This window comes from Ictalurus furcatus, chromosome 13, assembly GCF_023375685.1.
Source record: "Ictalurus furcatus strain D&B chromosome 13, Billie_1.0, whole genome shotgun sequence".
Lineage (NCBI taxonomy): Eukaryota > Metazoa > Chordata > Actinopteri > Siluriformes > Ictaluridae > Ictalurus > Ictalurus furcatus.
In genome coordinates this window covers 2031907-2047566 of record NC_071267.1, presented here as the reverse complement: position 1 = coordinate 2047566, position 15660 = coordinate 2031907, and the positions used below count along the sequence as shown (strand labels likewise).

The following is a 15660-nucleotide window of genomic DNA, read 5'->3' as shown; positions in this document are numbered from 1 at the left end:
TTCCCTGTGGTGTGAGAAATGTGTGGTTTCACACGTAAAATTTCTTCATCACTCACAAGAGTCAGGGAATGGTTATAACAATACATCCGCAGTTGAAATACATTTAAGTTCAGTCAAAGCCATAATTTAAAAAAAAAAAAAAAGCTTTTAAAAACTGAAATAGTTGGAAATTTGCCAGGAAGAGCATGCAATTGGAAAAGTCCCCAAAACCAGTCTAAAACATTGAGGGGGATCAGTAATGCTTTGGGGCTGTATGAATTCTGCCAGGATACCAAGATATTTCTCATTTATTATTATTATTATTTACTATAGAATACAATTTTTCTTTTAAATAAGTATATTTACTATTCTGACTATTAAACACTAATATATATTTTAATTTTTTTTACTATGAACTATAATTTTTTTTCATTATGAGATACCAATATGAAAAACTAATATTCTATAATTTTTTCTACGATAACATACTATTTTGTTAATTTTACTATGAAATACTAATATTGTATTATTTTTACTATGAACTATAAATATTTTAGAATTTTTACTATGAAATACTAATATTGTATTATTGTTTACTATGAAATACCAATATTTTATGTACTATGAAATACTAATATTCTATTATTTTCTGCTATAACATGCTAATATTTTATTAATTTTACTATGAGATACCAATATTGCATTTTTTTACCATGTAAAACTAATATTCTATAATTTTCTACTATAACATACTAATATTTTATTAATTTACAATGATTACTAATAGTAATAATAGTATTATGTTTTAGTATGAAATATTAATATTACATTTCATTATTTATATATATTCATATTAATACTTTATTGTTTGTACTATGAAATGCTAACATATTGTTTTTATTATACAAACTACAGGATATTATTTATTATTTTACTATAAAACACTAACCTATTATTGTTTTTTTTTAAACAAAATACAAATATTATTTTTTATTATAAAAATATAAAATAAAAATACTAATAGATTATTATTTATATTATAAAATACCAATATATTATACTTTTATTTGCAAAATGAATGACACTTTAATTTCAGACATTTGTGAAGAAGAATGGAGGACATTCTGCACCTGAAGTCTGATTTTGTGTTTATTTTTAAACCATTTATTTCTTTGAGAGTTTATCCTCAGCTTTTCCCTCTAGTGGGGGCAATGCCACGTTTGGCTCCTTTTGCACTCTTTCTTTCTTCTGACAACTCTCACTGCTGTCTGGAATTTCACAGAGCTGCTTCAGAAACACACACACACACACACACACACACACACACACACACACACACACACACACACACAATTACTCAACATCTGGCAAATGAAAGAGTTCACATGGATTTTACTTGGCAATCCAGCACAAGATCATTCAACATCACATCACACACACACATATATATATATACACACACACACACACACACACACACACACACACACTCCTAACATAACATGATAATACAAAACAGATCAATATAACAAATACCAAGAGTACAGTGTCACAATGTACAACCCCAATTCCAAAAAAGTTGGGACGCTGTGTAAAATATAAATAAAAACAAAATGCAGTGATTTGCAAACCTCATAAACCCATAAGCTTTTCACAATAGAACATCGAAAACATATAAAATATTGTAACTGAGGAAGTGTACCATTTTAAGGAAAATAACGGGACGGGGGCAACAAAAGCATCTTCTGATTGGTCAGAAGATGCTGTTTAATCTGTAAATGCACAGTACAATCCCTAGTGTTGAATTAACACCCAGAGTCTTTATATGAGTCCAATGGACTTATATAAACACTGTAGGGTGTGAATTCAACACTGTGGGTGTTATATCAACCCTGGTGATTTTGGTGTGTGAGCTGGTCACAGCTGTAACTTAAAGTTTTCTGGCATCTTCAGGACAAAGGCGTTTACCCTTGGTGGTAAACAGTAGGGCTGCTGTTATACTGGAAATGAAAAAGAAAAAAAGCAAAGGGAGAGAGGGTCTGAAGGTCTTCAGTGATAAAATAAGAGCAGCTCGCCATCTAGTGTTCAGTGCTGTCACTGTTATTCTTATTTCCTTTTCCATCCATCCATCCACCCATCTCTCTATACCAGGGGTGTCCAAACTTTTTTTAGTGAGGGCCAAATACAGAAAAATAAACAAAGGGCCGGGCCACACACTAGAGGTGAAATATTGACACATGAATACGAACAAACACTTTAGGGTTTAAAATTTAAAATGAATAAAGAACTGTTTATTATTAAAGTAAAAAGTGTGGCATGAATTAAATACAATGTCAGTTGTGTGTGTTTGCAAAGAGTCAGGTTAATAACTGGAACTGCACTGCCCGTGCACTGGAACGAACAGGCCTGTAGGTGGCACAGGGGGTCGTAACAGTGTGTCTATTTCTAACTCACCTATAATGTGAAGAACATTGCACTCAGTGGGAGCAGTGATGCTGTCCTTTGGATTGAAGGATGGCTGAAATGTCAGGAGAAAGTTTGGTGGTTGAGACACGAAGGACTTCACAGAGATGGCTATCAGCCATTCTGGTTCTCAATCTGCTTTTGTTCTGATTTAACAGAGAAAATGCTTGTTCCCAGATGTATGTTGAGCTGAACAGGCTCATCATTCTTTTTGCGTGGTGTCTCATCAGAGGAAACTTGGCACTATCCAAACTCTGATAGAAGTCAAAGAGGGAGAGAAGCTGATGTTGCCTCTTCAGAGAATCATCGCATTGCATTTCAATCAGTTCAATCACAGAGGGTCACTCAGTTCATGAAGAGGTCGGCCCTTTTCTTTCATAAACTGATCGATTTCTGATCTCATCGAATAAAACCGCTGCAGCACATAGCCGCGGCTCAGCCAGCGCACCTCAGAGTGGTAGAGTACATCCCCGTATTCAGCATCCACTTCAGAAAGGAAAGCTTGAAATTCTCTGTGGTACAGTCCTCTAGCTCGAATTATGTTGACAGTTTTTACAACAGTGTTCATCACATCGCCCAGCTGGACAGTCTTGGCACACAGTGCTTCTTGGTGGATTATACAGTGCATCCTAAAAGCCTCACCTCCGCTCTCTTTTACCTTGGCGCACACCATCGATGCCATTCCTTTACGATCGCCCGTCATGGCCGGAGCTCCATCCGTTGTTACTCCACAGAGCTTGTCCCATTTAAGCCCCATCTTTTCAACTGCCTCTGACACAGCTTCAAAAATATCTCTACCCGTCGTTGTGCCTTTTAGGCTTATCATATCAAGCAGCTCCTCAGTACAGCAAAAATTATCATCTACTTCCCGCAAAAAAATCAACAGCTGCGCAGTGTCTGTAGCATCTGTGCTCTCATCGCATGCTATCGAGTAAAAATCAAAAGCACAAGCTTTGTCTCTCAACTGAAGTTTCAAGTTAGCTGATAAGTCCTCGATTCTTCGCACCACTGTATTTCTGGATAAGCTCACGTTGTTGAAATCCTGCACTTTCTCCGTGCACATCATTTCTGTGACTTTGATGAGGCACTGCTTTATGAAACCACCGTCTGAGAACGGTTTGCCGTGCTGGGCAATAAGTTTAGCGACTTCATAGCTTGCTGTTGTGGCGTTTTCCTGTATTTTGTTAGCACGAAAAAAAAAACTGTTGTTGAGCTTGCAGGCTAGCTGCCATTTGCTTGACTTTCTGTGTTCGTTCGGCACCGGTGTACGATGTGTAGCTCTGATGTTTGGTTTCATAGTGCTGACGGACATTATAGTCTTTCATCACAGCAACATCTTCATTGCAAATCAAACAGACACACTTTCCATTGATTCCTTTGAAAAAATATTCATTTTCCCACCGTGTTTGAAATCTTCTACACTCACTTGCTATTTTTCGTTTTTTGGGTGCTGCCATTTATGGTGACTCGCGGTAAAAGTTTTTCTTTGCTTAATTTTGTTTAGTAGCGGTAACGGTTGAGAAGCACCGTTTCCGTGGCTGGCTCCATCTAGTGTTGAAACTGAGAAGTGCAACAGAGTCGAGCTCAAGCTTCTTGTGTGGGCCATATTCAATTATATTTTCAGAATTTGCCGCGATCCAATAAAAACTGGACCGCGGGCTGCAGTTGGCCCGCGGGCCGTAGTTTGGACACCCCTGCTCTATACGAATAGAAATTTCTAGCAGAATCCAAATACTTGGTAAGCAATGAAATATTTACATTGGATGAAGAGGAGATAATGTAGAGTAATGATACACTTTTATGGCACTTATTTGCAATTATCAATGCTAAATTGTTTTAGGGCTTAGGTCCCCTTGTGCCACCAAAACAGCTCTAAACCGGTGAGGCATGGACTCCATAAGACGTCTGAAGGTGTGCTGTGGTATCTGGCACCAAGACATTAGCAGCAGATCCTTTAAGTCCTGCAAGTTGTGCAGCAGGGTGCATTATCTTGCTGAAAGAGGCCACTGCCTTTAGGGAATACAGTTGCGTTTGGTTCGCAACAATGTTTAGGTAGGTGATACGTGTCAAAGTAACAGCCACATGAAAGCCAGGACCCAAGGTTTCCCAGCAGAACATCCCCCAGAGCATCACACTTCCTCTGCCGGCTCGCCTTCTTCCAATAGTGCATCCTGATGTCATCTCTTGTGTAAGCGATACACACACGCACCCAGCCGCCCACACGATATAAGAGAAAACATGATTAATCAGACCAGGCCACCTTCTTCCATTGCTCCATGGTTTAGTTCTGATGCTCACATGCCCATTGTAGGCACATTAAGCAATGGACAGTGGTCAGCATGGGCACTCTGACCAGTCTGTGACTATGCAGCAAGCTGCAATGCACTGTGAATCACTGAGTACCAGATCTGGAACACCGCACAAGAACTGCTGACCCAGTTGTCTAGCCATCACAATTTGGCCCGTTTCAAAGTCGCTCAGATCCTTGTGCTTGGCCATTTTTCTTGCTTCTGACACCTTATTCCCATCCCTTCACTGTAATAGTTAAAAAGTTATGTGTGTCACCTGTCAGTGGTTTTAATGTAAACAGATTTGATTTTAAATGGTATAATTGTGATTTTTACCCATTAACCTAAATCAAAAATTTTAATCTCTGGTTCATAAAAGTATTCAGACCATTTATTCAATAATTTGTAGAAGCGCCAATATTTTGAGATACTGGATTTTTGATTTCCGTGAGCTGTAAACTGTAATCATCGAGATTAAAACAAACAAACAAACAAAAAAAAATCTTGAAATATTTCACATTATGTGTAATGAATCTAGGATATATGTAAGTTTCACTTTTTGAATTGGGAAAAAACGAACTTTTCCACGATATTCCAATTTTTTGAGATGCACCTGTATTTTGTTTTCATCCACACACACACACACACACACACACACACACACAACAGAATTTGTTATGCAATTTTATAACGGACAAATCCATTTTATGAATCAGATGAACCGTGTACTCATAAAGTGAGGGTCTGCTGAATGTTGCGCATATGACGCAGAGCGGAAGGGAGGGTTCTCCTACCACACGCCCCCCCTCCCCAACTCCCTCACCGTTTCCGGTTTCCGCGGCCGGCCGTGGTGCTGAACGGACAGCGGCGCCGGGTGCCGCCGTCCTCTTCCCGAAGCGCACGCGCTCACACCGCGATGGCGATGGGCGCGCACGCCAAGAAATGCGGCTCGCGGAGCGTGGCAGTGGAACGGAAGAACCTGATCACCGTGTGCAGGTGCGTTAATAAACTTTAATTAAAACACCCTACCTAGTGCACTATTAATCTAGCAGGGAAGTGATACATCTCTCAGATCCCCAGATTAAAGCACCTACAAAAACAAAACAAAACAAAACAAAAAAAACCTTCCTGTATTTTTTTCCTCCCTTTTTGCTTTCACGCGACTTCCGGTGTCCATTTAGATATATCGAGGCTAGTGATATTGTCATATGGAGGTCAGGAAAACAAACCAAAAGAAATAGGCACAGTGACCACATGACCTGGTCTACAGCATGCTTACGATGATAACTCGAATTCCATAGATATATTGGATATTTTTAAAAAATATACTTTTGTCTAGCTAGGCATTTTTTAAATACTAACAATAGCGTATTTATTATGGCTCGGTGACTAGCACCAAACCTCGACGTTAGCCTTAAAAAAAGGCTGAAGGACTAAATATATATAAATATGTATACATATAACGACAGGAACATTTTCACGAGTTTGTTGTTTCGTTTGTTATTTGTATTATTAAAACCAGAAAGAGAGAAAGAGAGAAAGAGGGAGAGAGAGACGCCTTTTGTGGTGACGCGGTTTATGATTAGTTCCCGGATGAGGTCGTTGCCATGACGACAACCTTCCGTCAGGGTAAAAGGACGCTCGCGGAGCGCTCGGTACCAGCTGAGAGAAAGACTGACGTGGAAGCTGTGGCTTTGTGTAGTGGATTTTTAAGCAGTGTTTTTTTAATTATTATTTATTTAAACAAAATCCCTCTGTTTTTTTAATCTTATTTGTTAACGATTTATAATTCAAAGAAAACAATAATAGTGCAATAATAGTGTTAAGAAAAGTAACAAATCACCGCCCCCCCCTTTGTGTATATATATATATATATATATATATATATATATATATATATATATATATATATATACACCCAATGTACATGTACAGTATGTAGGTTCAACAAAACAGACTTCGTGTGAAAACTGTATAGTAATGTATTTCCTGGTTACACGATTGCATTACCATGTAGTACACATTTATAGAAGGGATTGAGTTATTTATAATCGCCCTATTCGTTGACACCCAGCTGAGGACGGTTCCCTTTTGAGTCTGGTTCCCCTCGAGGTTTCTTCCTCATGTCGTCACAGGGAGTTTTTCCTCACCCCCGTTGCCTCTGGCTTGCTCATTAGGGATAAATTCCTACATTTAAAATCTGAATCCTGCTTTGGGACGATGTCCATTGTTAACAGCGCTATACAAATAAAACAGAATCAAAATTGAATTGACATGTAATGGACATACAGTGTGGTGCAGTATCTAGGGAGTAGCGAGCTCTGAATGGCCCGGTATTGAACATATAGTGCATTACGTAGGTTTTTATACCCACATATAGTGTGAGGTGCACTCATCTAGAGTATAGCATGCTGTCAACGGCTGGGTATTGGCTGGGATTTATTGGATATAGTGCACCAAAGCTGTCATTTCACCATATGTGAATCATAAAGTGGAAGAGGAAGAAATCATCACTGTTTTATACTGTATCCCATGTGAATCTTAAAATGAACCATACCTTATCTAGTGCAGTTATATACTGTAAGGACCAGGGAGTCATCTGGGATTTGAGAAAGATTTCTGCTAAGGAAATTAGTTGCTTCTTGCAGATTTGAACGGCTGACTGAACACTGGTTCACGGCTGGTTTGTTTTTCTCATTTGTTACAGTCCTGTGTACCAAGCTCTAGGGGGCATTGTTGTTCCACGAGACAGCTGAAGGTGACACCCGTGCCACTTTCTTTCCGATTAAGCCATGGCATTAATTGTCATGAATTGGCTTTACAGTATAAGATTGGGTTTTTGTCCCTCATTAAAAACATTTTTTCTACATTTTTCTTCCCAATTTGATCACCTACCCATTTCCAACAACAAGGTTTTTTTTTTTTTTGGCATATCCCAGCTTGTTAGCAAGCTGGAGTCAGAGCGCAGGGTCAGCCATGATAGGGTTAAGGGCCTTGTTCAAGGGCACCATACTGACAGCTTGGCGGTGCTGAGGCTTGAATCACCAAGCTTCTAATCAGTGACCTTAACCATTGAGCCACCACTGCCAATAATGACAACTACCAACCAGGGAGATTGAAGGCTAGCCCTTCCTTCGGGACACATGAAGCCAGCCAACTGCATTTTTGTGAACTGCTGCTCATGCTGAATCACAGGGCAGCGTAACATACTCGGAGGTAAACGCTAGCATACATGAACTACCACATGCCCATGATTATCTAGTGTCACTGTGATTGTAATTTTCTGTTGTGCCACTCAAGAGCACAGTACAAGATTTCTGTCCTTTTCTCAGTCTCCAGGCCTCCAGCTTTTTTTTTTTGTCTTATTAACTTCAAGGGAGAGAAAAAAAAATGGGCGGCTGGTGAGGAAATGATTACCGGAACTTGTTTTTTGCAGATATTCTAGAATACTATATGTAACTATTTATGGATAAATCGTATGACGTGTTGTTCTTTAAGGACGTCCGAAAGTGTGTGAAATTGTCATGGTGTGTTTGTGCGGCAGGTTTTCGGTGAAGACCCTGCTCGAGAAGTATACGGCGGAACCAATCGACGACTCGTCAGAGGAGTTCATCAATTTCGCCTCTATTCTTGAGCACATCCTCAGCCACTGCTTTAAAGGTAAAAAAAAAAAACAACCCAAAAAACGATGAAAGCATTCTTCTTTACAATCACAGCACTGGAATCAGTAGGCCTAAGCGTGGAAAAATATTTTGTTTCGTTGTATTTTGTTTCGTTCTGTGACAGGAGCGGGGAGTTGGTTCGATGGCCAGCGCAGTTTCTGGGACTTCATCCGTCTGGCCTGCAGTAAAGTACAGAACAGCTGCATCGGCAGCATCGAGAACATGGAGAACATCAGCTCGTCTCGAGCAAAGGTGAGGGTCAGGAGTTCCTGCGGTAAGTTTCAAAGCTTATTAACAAAAATAGGTCTCAATCTTATTACTTTTGCGGTTTTATTATTGCTATTATCCTTGTTGTTGTTATATGTAGGGCAGAGCTTGGATAAGAGTTGCACTGATGGAAAAACGTCTGTCCGAATACATCGCCACAGCGCTGAGAGACAGCCGCACTACCAGGTCAGACTCTTTATTCACAGTACACGTGTCTAAATTTGACCAATTCTGGAATAAGCATCAGATACAGTTATAGACAGTTATCAACTTACAAAAATAACAACGTAGAAGAGTATAAAGTAATTTCTTGTTGTACTTCACTTCAGAAGCACACTTTCGCAAATTTTCTAAAACAGAACAACCACGTTCGTTGGTATATTTTCAATATAATTCATTTTGTGCACCCTTTAGTTATTGAATTATTGAGTGGCGTGTGTGTGTTTATGTGTGTGTGCGTGTGTGCCCACAGGAGGTTCTACGACGAAGGGGCCATCATGTTAAGAGAAGAAGCCAGCGTTCTTACAGGAATGTTAATTGGACTCGGAGCAATTGACTTCAGGTGAGACGAGATCCGCCAGAATGACAGATGTCATCAGATCAAAAGGGGCAGGGTTTATGGTCAGTTCACAAACTGGATTGTATGGCATCAGCGCTAGATTTTATTCGCTTCTATGGTTCCATGTACATCATATTGATTATTGTAATAATCATTATATTGATTATTATATTATTTTTTGCATAACTGCGCATCCTGAAGTGTTTTATTTCTTTTATACAACAGCAATTAGCTAACGAGTGCAAATCTGTTTATAGTAGTTATAGTAATTACGATTAGTTTCATGTGGAATGTCGGGAAAACAAGTTGATTCTCTTGCATTATAGGAGTGATAAACAGTTTCTCCCTCACCAGCATCTCAAAAAACTTACAGCGTGTCTTGTCATAGAGAAACCACAAAGTGTAAACTCTTCTGTCCGGAAGATGTTCAGCTTTATCTCTGACTCTTGCAAAGTGCTGATAAGTGCATTAATATAAACCCTATGATTTGCAGCTGCACGATTGTCAGTCGTGCTGTTCTAGTAAATTAATCAACATCTTCTGACAGTGTGTTGAGATCATGTGATGCTGAGTTATGTTGTCTTCTCAGTTTCTGTTTAAAGGGAGAGGCTCTGGATGGAAAAACTGAGGCAGTGATAGACTATACACCATATCTCAAGTTCACTCAGAGGTGAGCTCACGTTTACATCACGACTGCTCCGACGACGTTGTAGGTCATATTTATGCAGATGTATAGAAAATGCTAAAGGGTTCAAAATCATCTTGTTTATAATCAAATGACCATTCGGTATTTATTGTTAATTATTTGGTGGGAATGATGGGGAGAATGTACAGTGCATTATACAGAACAAACAACAGTTATTTCTGCAGGTCAATATTAAAGTTCAGTATAACAAACGAGGTTTAAATACATTTTCCCATCGTTATTGTTCTTGTTCATAAATCACACAAAGTCATCCGCTACACATACTGTACAGCTCACTTTCGAGCATCGGTCATACTGTTTCTCTGTGACACGTCGATTCGTTTATCCGTACAGCTATGACTACCTGAGCGATGACGACGACTGCTGCAGCGTGGACAGCAGTAACAGTGACGACAGCATTCCTGAGCATCCCTACATCCCGCTGGTCACGGACGAAGAGAGCTTGAGAAACAAATATCGCAGGATGGATCAGAGGTTCAAGATCGTCAACGCCCAGAAGGTGAGCGGTGAGAGTCCTACTGTTATAGTATACCGCTACTGCTGGAAGTTGATTCTTTTCCTATAACAGCACAACCCGAAGTGTTTTATTCCTGTTATAAAACAGCAATTTGCTGGCGATTACACCGTTTAAAAGTTTCTTCATCTGCACCATCAGCACAGGAGTGTCCTCTTCGGCCATGTTTATGTTTATGTACAACGCTGAAACGTGTGACTTACAATGTCAGTGTATTCGAAATATCTTCGCCTGGTCAACAGCGGAATTGCAGTGAGTTGTTAGTGAACCGAAAGAGTTGACTCTTATTGGCGAATCGAGTCTATTGCTTTGTAAATCTCATCATTATGAACGTCGGCCAAACTAACTGGACAAACACTAAAATACATTACACCAGTAGGGGGAGCTGAAGTGCAATTTAAACAAATACCTGCTACAAATGTTTTGGTACATATTCATGCTTTTTTCCAAGCAGTCCGAATTTGAAGATGCTGTGGAGCGACTTTCAGAGCTCAGGTGTGTGTGTGTGTGTGTGTGTGTGTGTAGGGCTATCTGGAGGAGCTTGTGCGATTGCGGGAGTCGCAGCTGAAGAATCTGGAGATAGAAAACAAGAAACTGAACAAGAAACTGGAGGAGATTCAGCTTCAGAGCCATCAGGAGAAGAGGGAATTGGAGTCGGTCGTACTGGAGCTACAGGAGCAGCTGTAAGACATACACAGTCTTTTTGTCTATATATTCTTATGCCACAGCAAAGTCGAATTCAGGATTCTGATGGACCAGAAGGTGTTGATTACTTTTCTGTAACAGCAGCTCTGACACTAGTGCGGTTTGAGCAGTTGGTGTGATATACTGATTATTACTGCTTTTATTTCTCAGGACAAGTCTGATTCCTGGTGAAGTTCATCCTTTGTCTAAGGATATGTCTATTCCTCTTGTAAACCAGTGGCCATCACTCCACACCTACAACAACCAGGAAGAAAGCCTCTACTGCAGGTCAGATACTGATAATACTGATAACTGATAATAATAAATCCAATGTACCAGTAACTTGCCAGTTTTCCATTTTTACTAGACTTTGTTGTTTGTGTTTAAGCCACAGTGGAAGCTTCCAGAGTCCCGAGCTTCTCTCAGCACACATCAGCTTGGACTCGGATTCCCAGAAGGCCGAAGGGAAGCCAAACGGCCAGCCTTGGTGCAGAGCAGGTAAAACCCTCTATATTCAGATTAGACTGAAATCCCAGCATGAATGAGTTCACTTGGAAATGATAGTTCTCCTGCTTTTTTCGCTTGGCCTGCGGTCTTCATGGGAAGGATTATTAAAAACAAAAGACAAATACAGATTAAACAATTTTGCTCTTATGGTTTTCAAAAACATACTTAACGAAGCATTTATTCGCTACAGCAATAAAAGGATGGCCATTAAAATGAACGGAAATCTGAATGAAATATTTTCCAGTTCCAAATGGTTATTTGTGGATAATTAACATAGACATACCTCACAGCTTATTATACAATCATGGGAAAAAGACAATTTTTTTCCCCCACAAAAAATAAACCAACATTCAGAAAGCAAGTGAAAAAAAAAAACTAAGTACACTCTTCCTACTTCTAATGAGTAACTAGCAGCTAGGTGTTCCTAATGAAATGCACAAGATTAGTTCATCATCATCATCATCAAGAAGAAATGTGACTACTTCTATGAAAGCAGAATTTTTGGCAGTTTGGTGTTCCAGAGCACTCATGTGTCTTCGTCCTGCTAAAAAGAAAGGACATCAGCCATGACCTCAGATAAGCCATCGTTGCTGCTCATCAATCTGGGAAGGGTTATAAGGCCATCTCCAAACAATTTGAAATTCACCATTCTACAGTGACAAGGATTGTTTACAAATGGAGAGCCTTCAGGTCAGTTGGCAGTCTTCCCATGAGGGAGCCTCTCAGCAAATTCAGTCCAAGGTCAGAATGTTTAATGCTCAGAGAGCTACCCAAGAGCTACATATTGAAATCTTTTGGGTGTTTTTTTGTTTGTTTGTTGTAACCTGAGGTTGTTTGTTTCTAGACGTTGGTGAAGACTACACAGTTGATAAATAAAAACATAGAACTGAAGGAGGGTGTAAGTTATTTTTCCCTATGACTGTATATACTATGAGCAACGTATCCCAATTTCTGCACAAAACAATGCTATTCAATACCAAATAACATATTTTGCCCAGCGAACGCAATGTAATGATGTTCATAATGAATGAGTTTTATGGTGACGTTTTCAGCCCTACATGACCCTCAGACTTTTTTTTTGCTTTATGGATTGTAGTCTGAAACCAATCTAAATATCAAATGAAACAAAAGTCTACATTTTACTCTGACAAATGGACTGATGGGTATAAAAGCAACTGGATGAAGTGCCTTGGATGGGGCAGGAGTGATAACTGTCCTGTTCTTTTCTCTTGTCCTCCACAGATAAAAACTATACGCCCTCCATCTTGGGGCTGTGTGGTTCTCTGAGCTCGTTACCCAGCTGTAAGTCTCTACCCAGCCTGAGGTCCACAGAGTGCCTGGTGAACATTAGCGCAGAGCCAAGTCCTGCACTCACGCCCAGCTAGAACCACACACACACACATACACACACAGATATATATTTTAATCAGCAAAGGCATCCAAAGACACAGCAGCCGATGATTTGCCCATGTTTAGTGTTCAATGCAAATGCATCACAGCAAATTTACTTGTGTGGTATATTCCTTAAACCGAGTATTGGCACGGGATTTCACACTTGCTCACCTATTTTCTGCTATTGTTGCTATTTCCTTTCTTATGGTTGACTGTTTGCCGTCGTATCTCTGGGTGTCTTTGCCATACACTTTGCCTCGACCGTGGACTATGCACCGACTGCCTAACCACCTGACGCACACCTCTAGCTAAACAAGTCACATTTTCTCAAATCTTAGCACCTGCCACGTTTGTTTGTTTTCCCTTTAATTAATCAAGGAGTCTTCTGCAAATAAATGCACAAGATATCATAATGTTTGGTTATGACATCATCTTAAGAAGTGGTGATAAAAAGAAACTAAAACAGCTGCCTTTTTCCTCTTTTAATTAATTCCATTTTGAACTGCCAAAAGATGGGAACAACCATTTCTGTGCCACGTAAATAAAAGATGCATATATATGTATGTATACCTGTACTATTACAGACCAGTACATATATAATCTACAGTACACGTAACTGCCAGTTTGTCTCTTTGCGTTAGCGTCATCAGAATCTGTTCTAACCTCCTTGTGAATGCTGGGAGAACTCACTGGATTAAAGAGTCTAATTAAACCTTTGTTGTGTGATTGAGGGTGAGATTGTCATTAGACAGTTCTTTCAATCGTAATTTTTAATGTTTATTCATTTTAATGTTGTAAAGTCACGTTTATGACACCAGTGGAAACCCGGCTGTTCCTGTTCTAACTGCAATAAAACAACTGCCTCTTTTTGGACCCTTTTTCCTGTTCCAGGTGTACATTGTTGTCTGTCCTCGTTTACAGCTGTTTATACAGTGGCTTGCATAAGTTAGAACATTGTTCACAGTCATGCATGGTGGTGGTATCATCATTTTATGAGGATGCTTTTCATCAGCATAAACTGGGAAACTGGTCAGGGTTGAGGGCAGGATGGATGGCGCCAAACACACGGTAACCTTATAATTTATAATAAGTTGATCCAGTCTGCAAGAGACTTGGGAAGAGGTTCGCCTTACAACAGGACGATGACCCAGTAAGCTTTGGCTTACTGCCAAAGCTATACCTATATGGCCAAAAGTATATAGGACCATTACACCCACATGTGTGCCTTCCCCAAATAGTGCCCTCCACAGTTATCGGCACCCTTTCAGTCAGTACTTTGTGTTACCTTGCTTTACCAAGATAACAGCTCTGAGTCTTCTATCATGCCTGATGAGGTTGGAGAATACATGGTGAGGGATCTGAGACCGTTCCTCCATACAGAATCTCTCCAGATCCTTCACATTTCGAGGTCCACACTGGTGGACTCTCCTCTTCAGTTCACCCCACAGGTTTTCTATGGGATTCAGGTCAGGGGACTGGGATGGTCATGGCAGGACCTTGATTTTGTGGTCAGTAAACCATGTTTGTGTTGATTTTGATGTATGTTTTGGATCATTGTCCTGCTGGAAGATCCAACTAGGGTCCATTTGAAGCTTTCTGGCAGAGGCAGTCAGGTTTTCATTTAATATCTGTTGATATTTGATAGAGTCCATGATGCCATGTATCCTAACAAAATGTCCAGGTCCTCTGGCAGAAAAACAGCCCCAAAACATTAAAGATACACCACCATATTTAACCGTGGACATGAGGTACTTTTCCATATGGCTACCTCTCTGTGTGCTCCAAAACCACCTCTGGTGTTTATTACCAAAAAGCTCTATTTTGGTTTCATCTGACCATAGAATCCGATCCCATTTGAAGTTCCAGTAGTGTCTGGCAAACTGAAGACGCTCGAGTTCTGCAATTCTCCAGCTGTGATCCCTGGAGATTTTTGGCCACTCGAACCTTCCTCTTCACAGTGCGTTGATTCGTAACATTTCCAGTTGACTGGAACTTCTTAATTATTGCCTAATGGTGGAAATGGGTGTTTTCAATGCTTGTGCTATTTCCTTATAACCACTTCCCTTTTTGTGAAGCTCAACCAGGACCGGATTGGCTAATTGGGAGCATTGGGAGAATTACCGGTGGGCCGGTCTGTTTTTTGGACCGCAAGGGCCAGTGTTGTCATGACACTGGGTTGAAATATGGATAATGTCCCTAAGCTGCCTGCACTATTTTACCACAGCCCCACTCTTTTTATTTATTATTTTCCTGAAGCCCACTCGAAGAATGCAGCCTGCAGTTTAATGATGACGTAATTATCTTTTGACTCCCCCGACAGCGGCACCTTGCTAAAAAAGATCTTCAAACTGACGCGGCCAAATGTCCAAAACTGAGCAGCTTTTTCACCAGCACACCAAATGAGCACGCTGAGACGACCGGTAAACTAACGTTAAGCTAGTTAGGAGCAGTGCAAGATGCTAGCAGCCGTGCAAAACAACGTTGTCTGCAAACCATTCATGTTTATGTATCAAACTTTTCCTTGTAGCTCTTCAGCAGCAGCAGCCTCTATTGCTCATTGAGTGAATATAAGAATTAGAAGAATTAATTTTAATAAAGAGTATGGTGTAGGCTACACCTGCTCAATAAAAAATGCCCTG

General features: G+C 40.1%; 1 protein-coding gene across 2 annotated transcripts; it reads left to right on the top strand.

Moving 5' to 3' along the window:
- Nucleotides 1-5551: 5551 nt before the first annotated feature.
- rundc3ab (RUN domain containing 3Ab) lies at nt 5552-14263 on the top strand. 2 transcript variants are annotated; one of them, XM_053640590.1, is made up of 11 exons: nt 5552-5726; nt 8275-8390; nt 8517-8644; nt 8760-8845; nt 9132-9221; nt 9808-9888; nt 10258-10423; nt 10964-11121; nt 11294-11410; nt 11517-11620; nt 12872-14263. In XM_053640590.1, the coding sequence occupies exons 1-11, from the start codon at nt 5647-5649 to the stop codon at nt 13012-13014; spliced, it is 1269 nt and encodes a 422-aa protein (XP_053496565.1). In that variant the 5' UTR covers nt 5552-5646; the 3' UTR covers nt 13015-14263. The 2 variants fall into 2 exon arrangements, with proteins under 2 accessions (XP_053496565.1, XP_053496564.1); XM_053640589.1 differs by having other exon boundaries at nt 11511-11620.
- The last annotated feature ends 1397 nt before the right edge of the window (nt 14264-15660 follow it).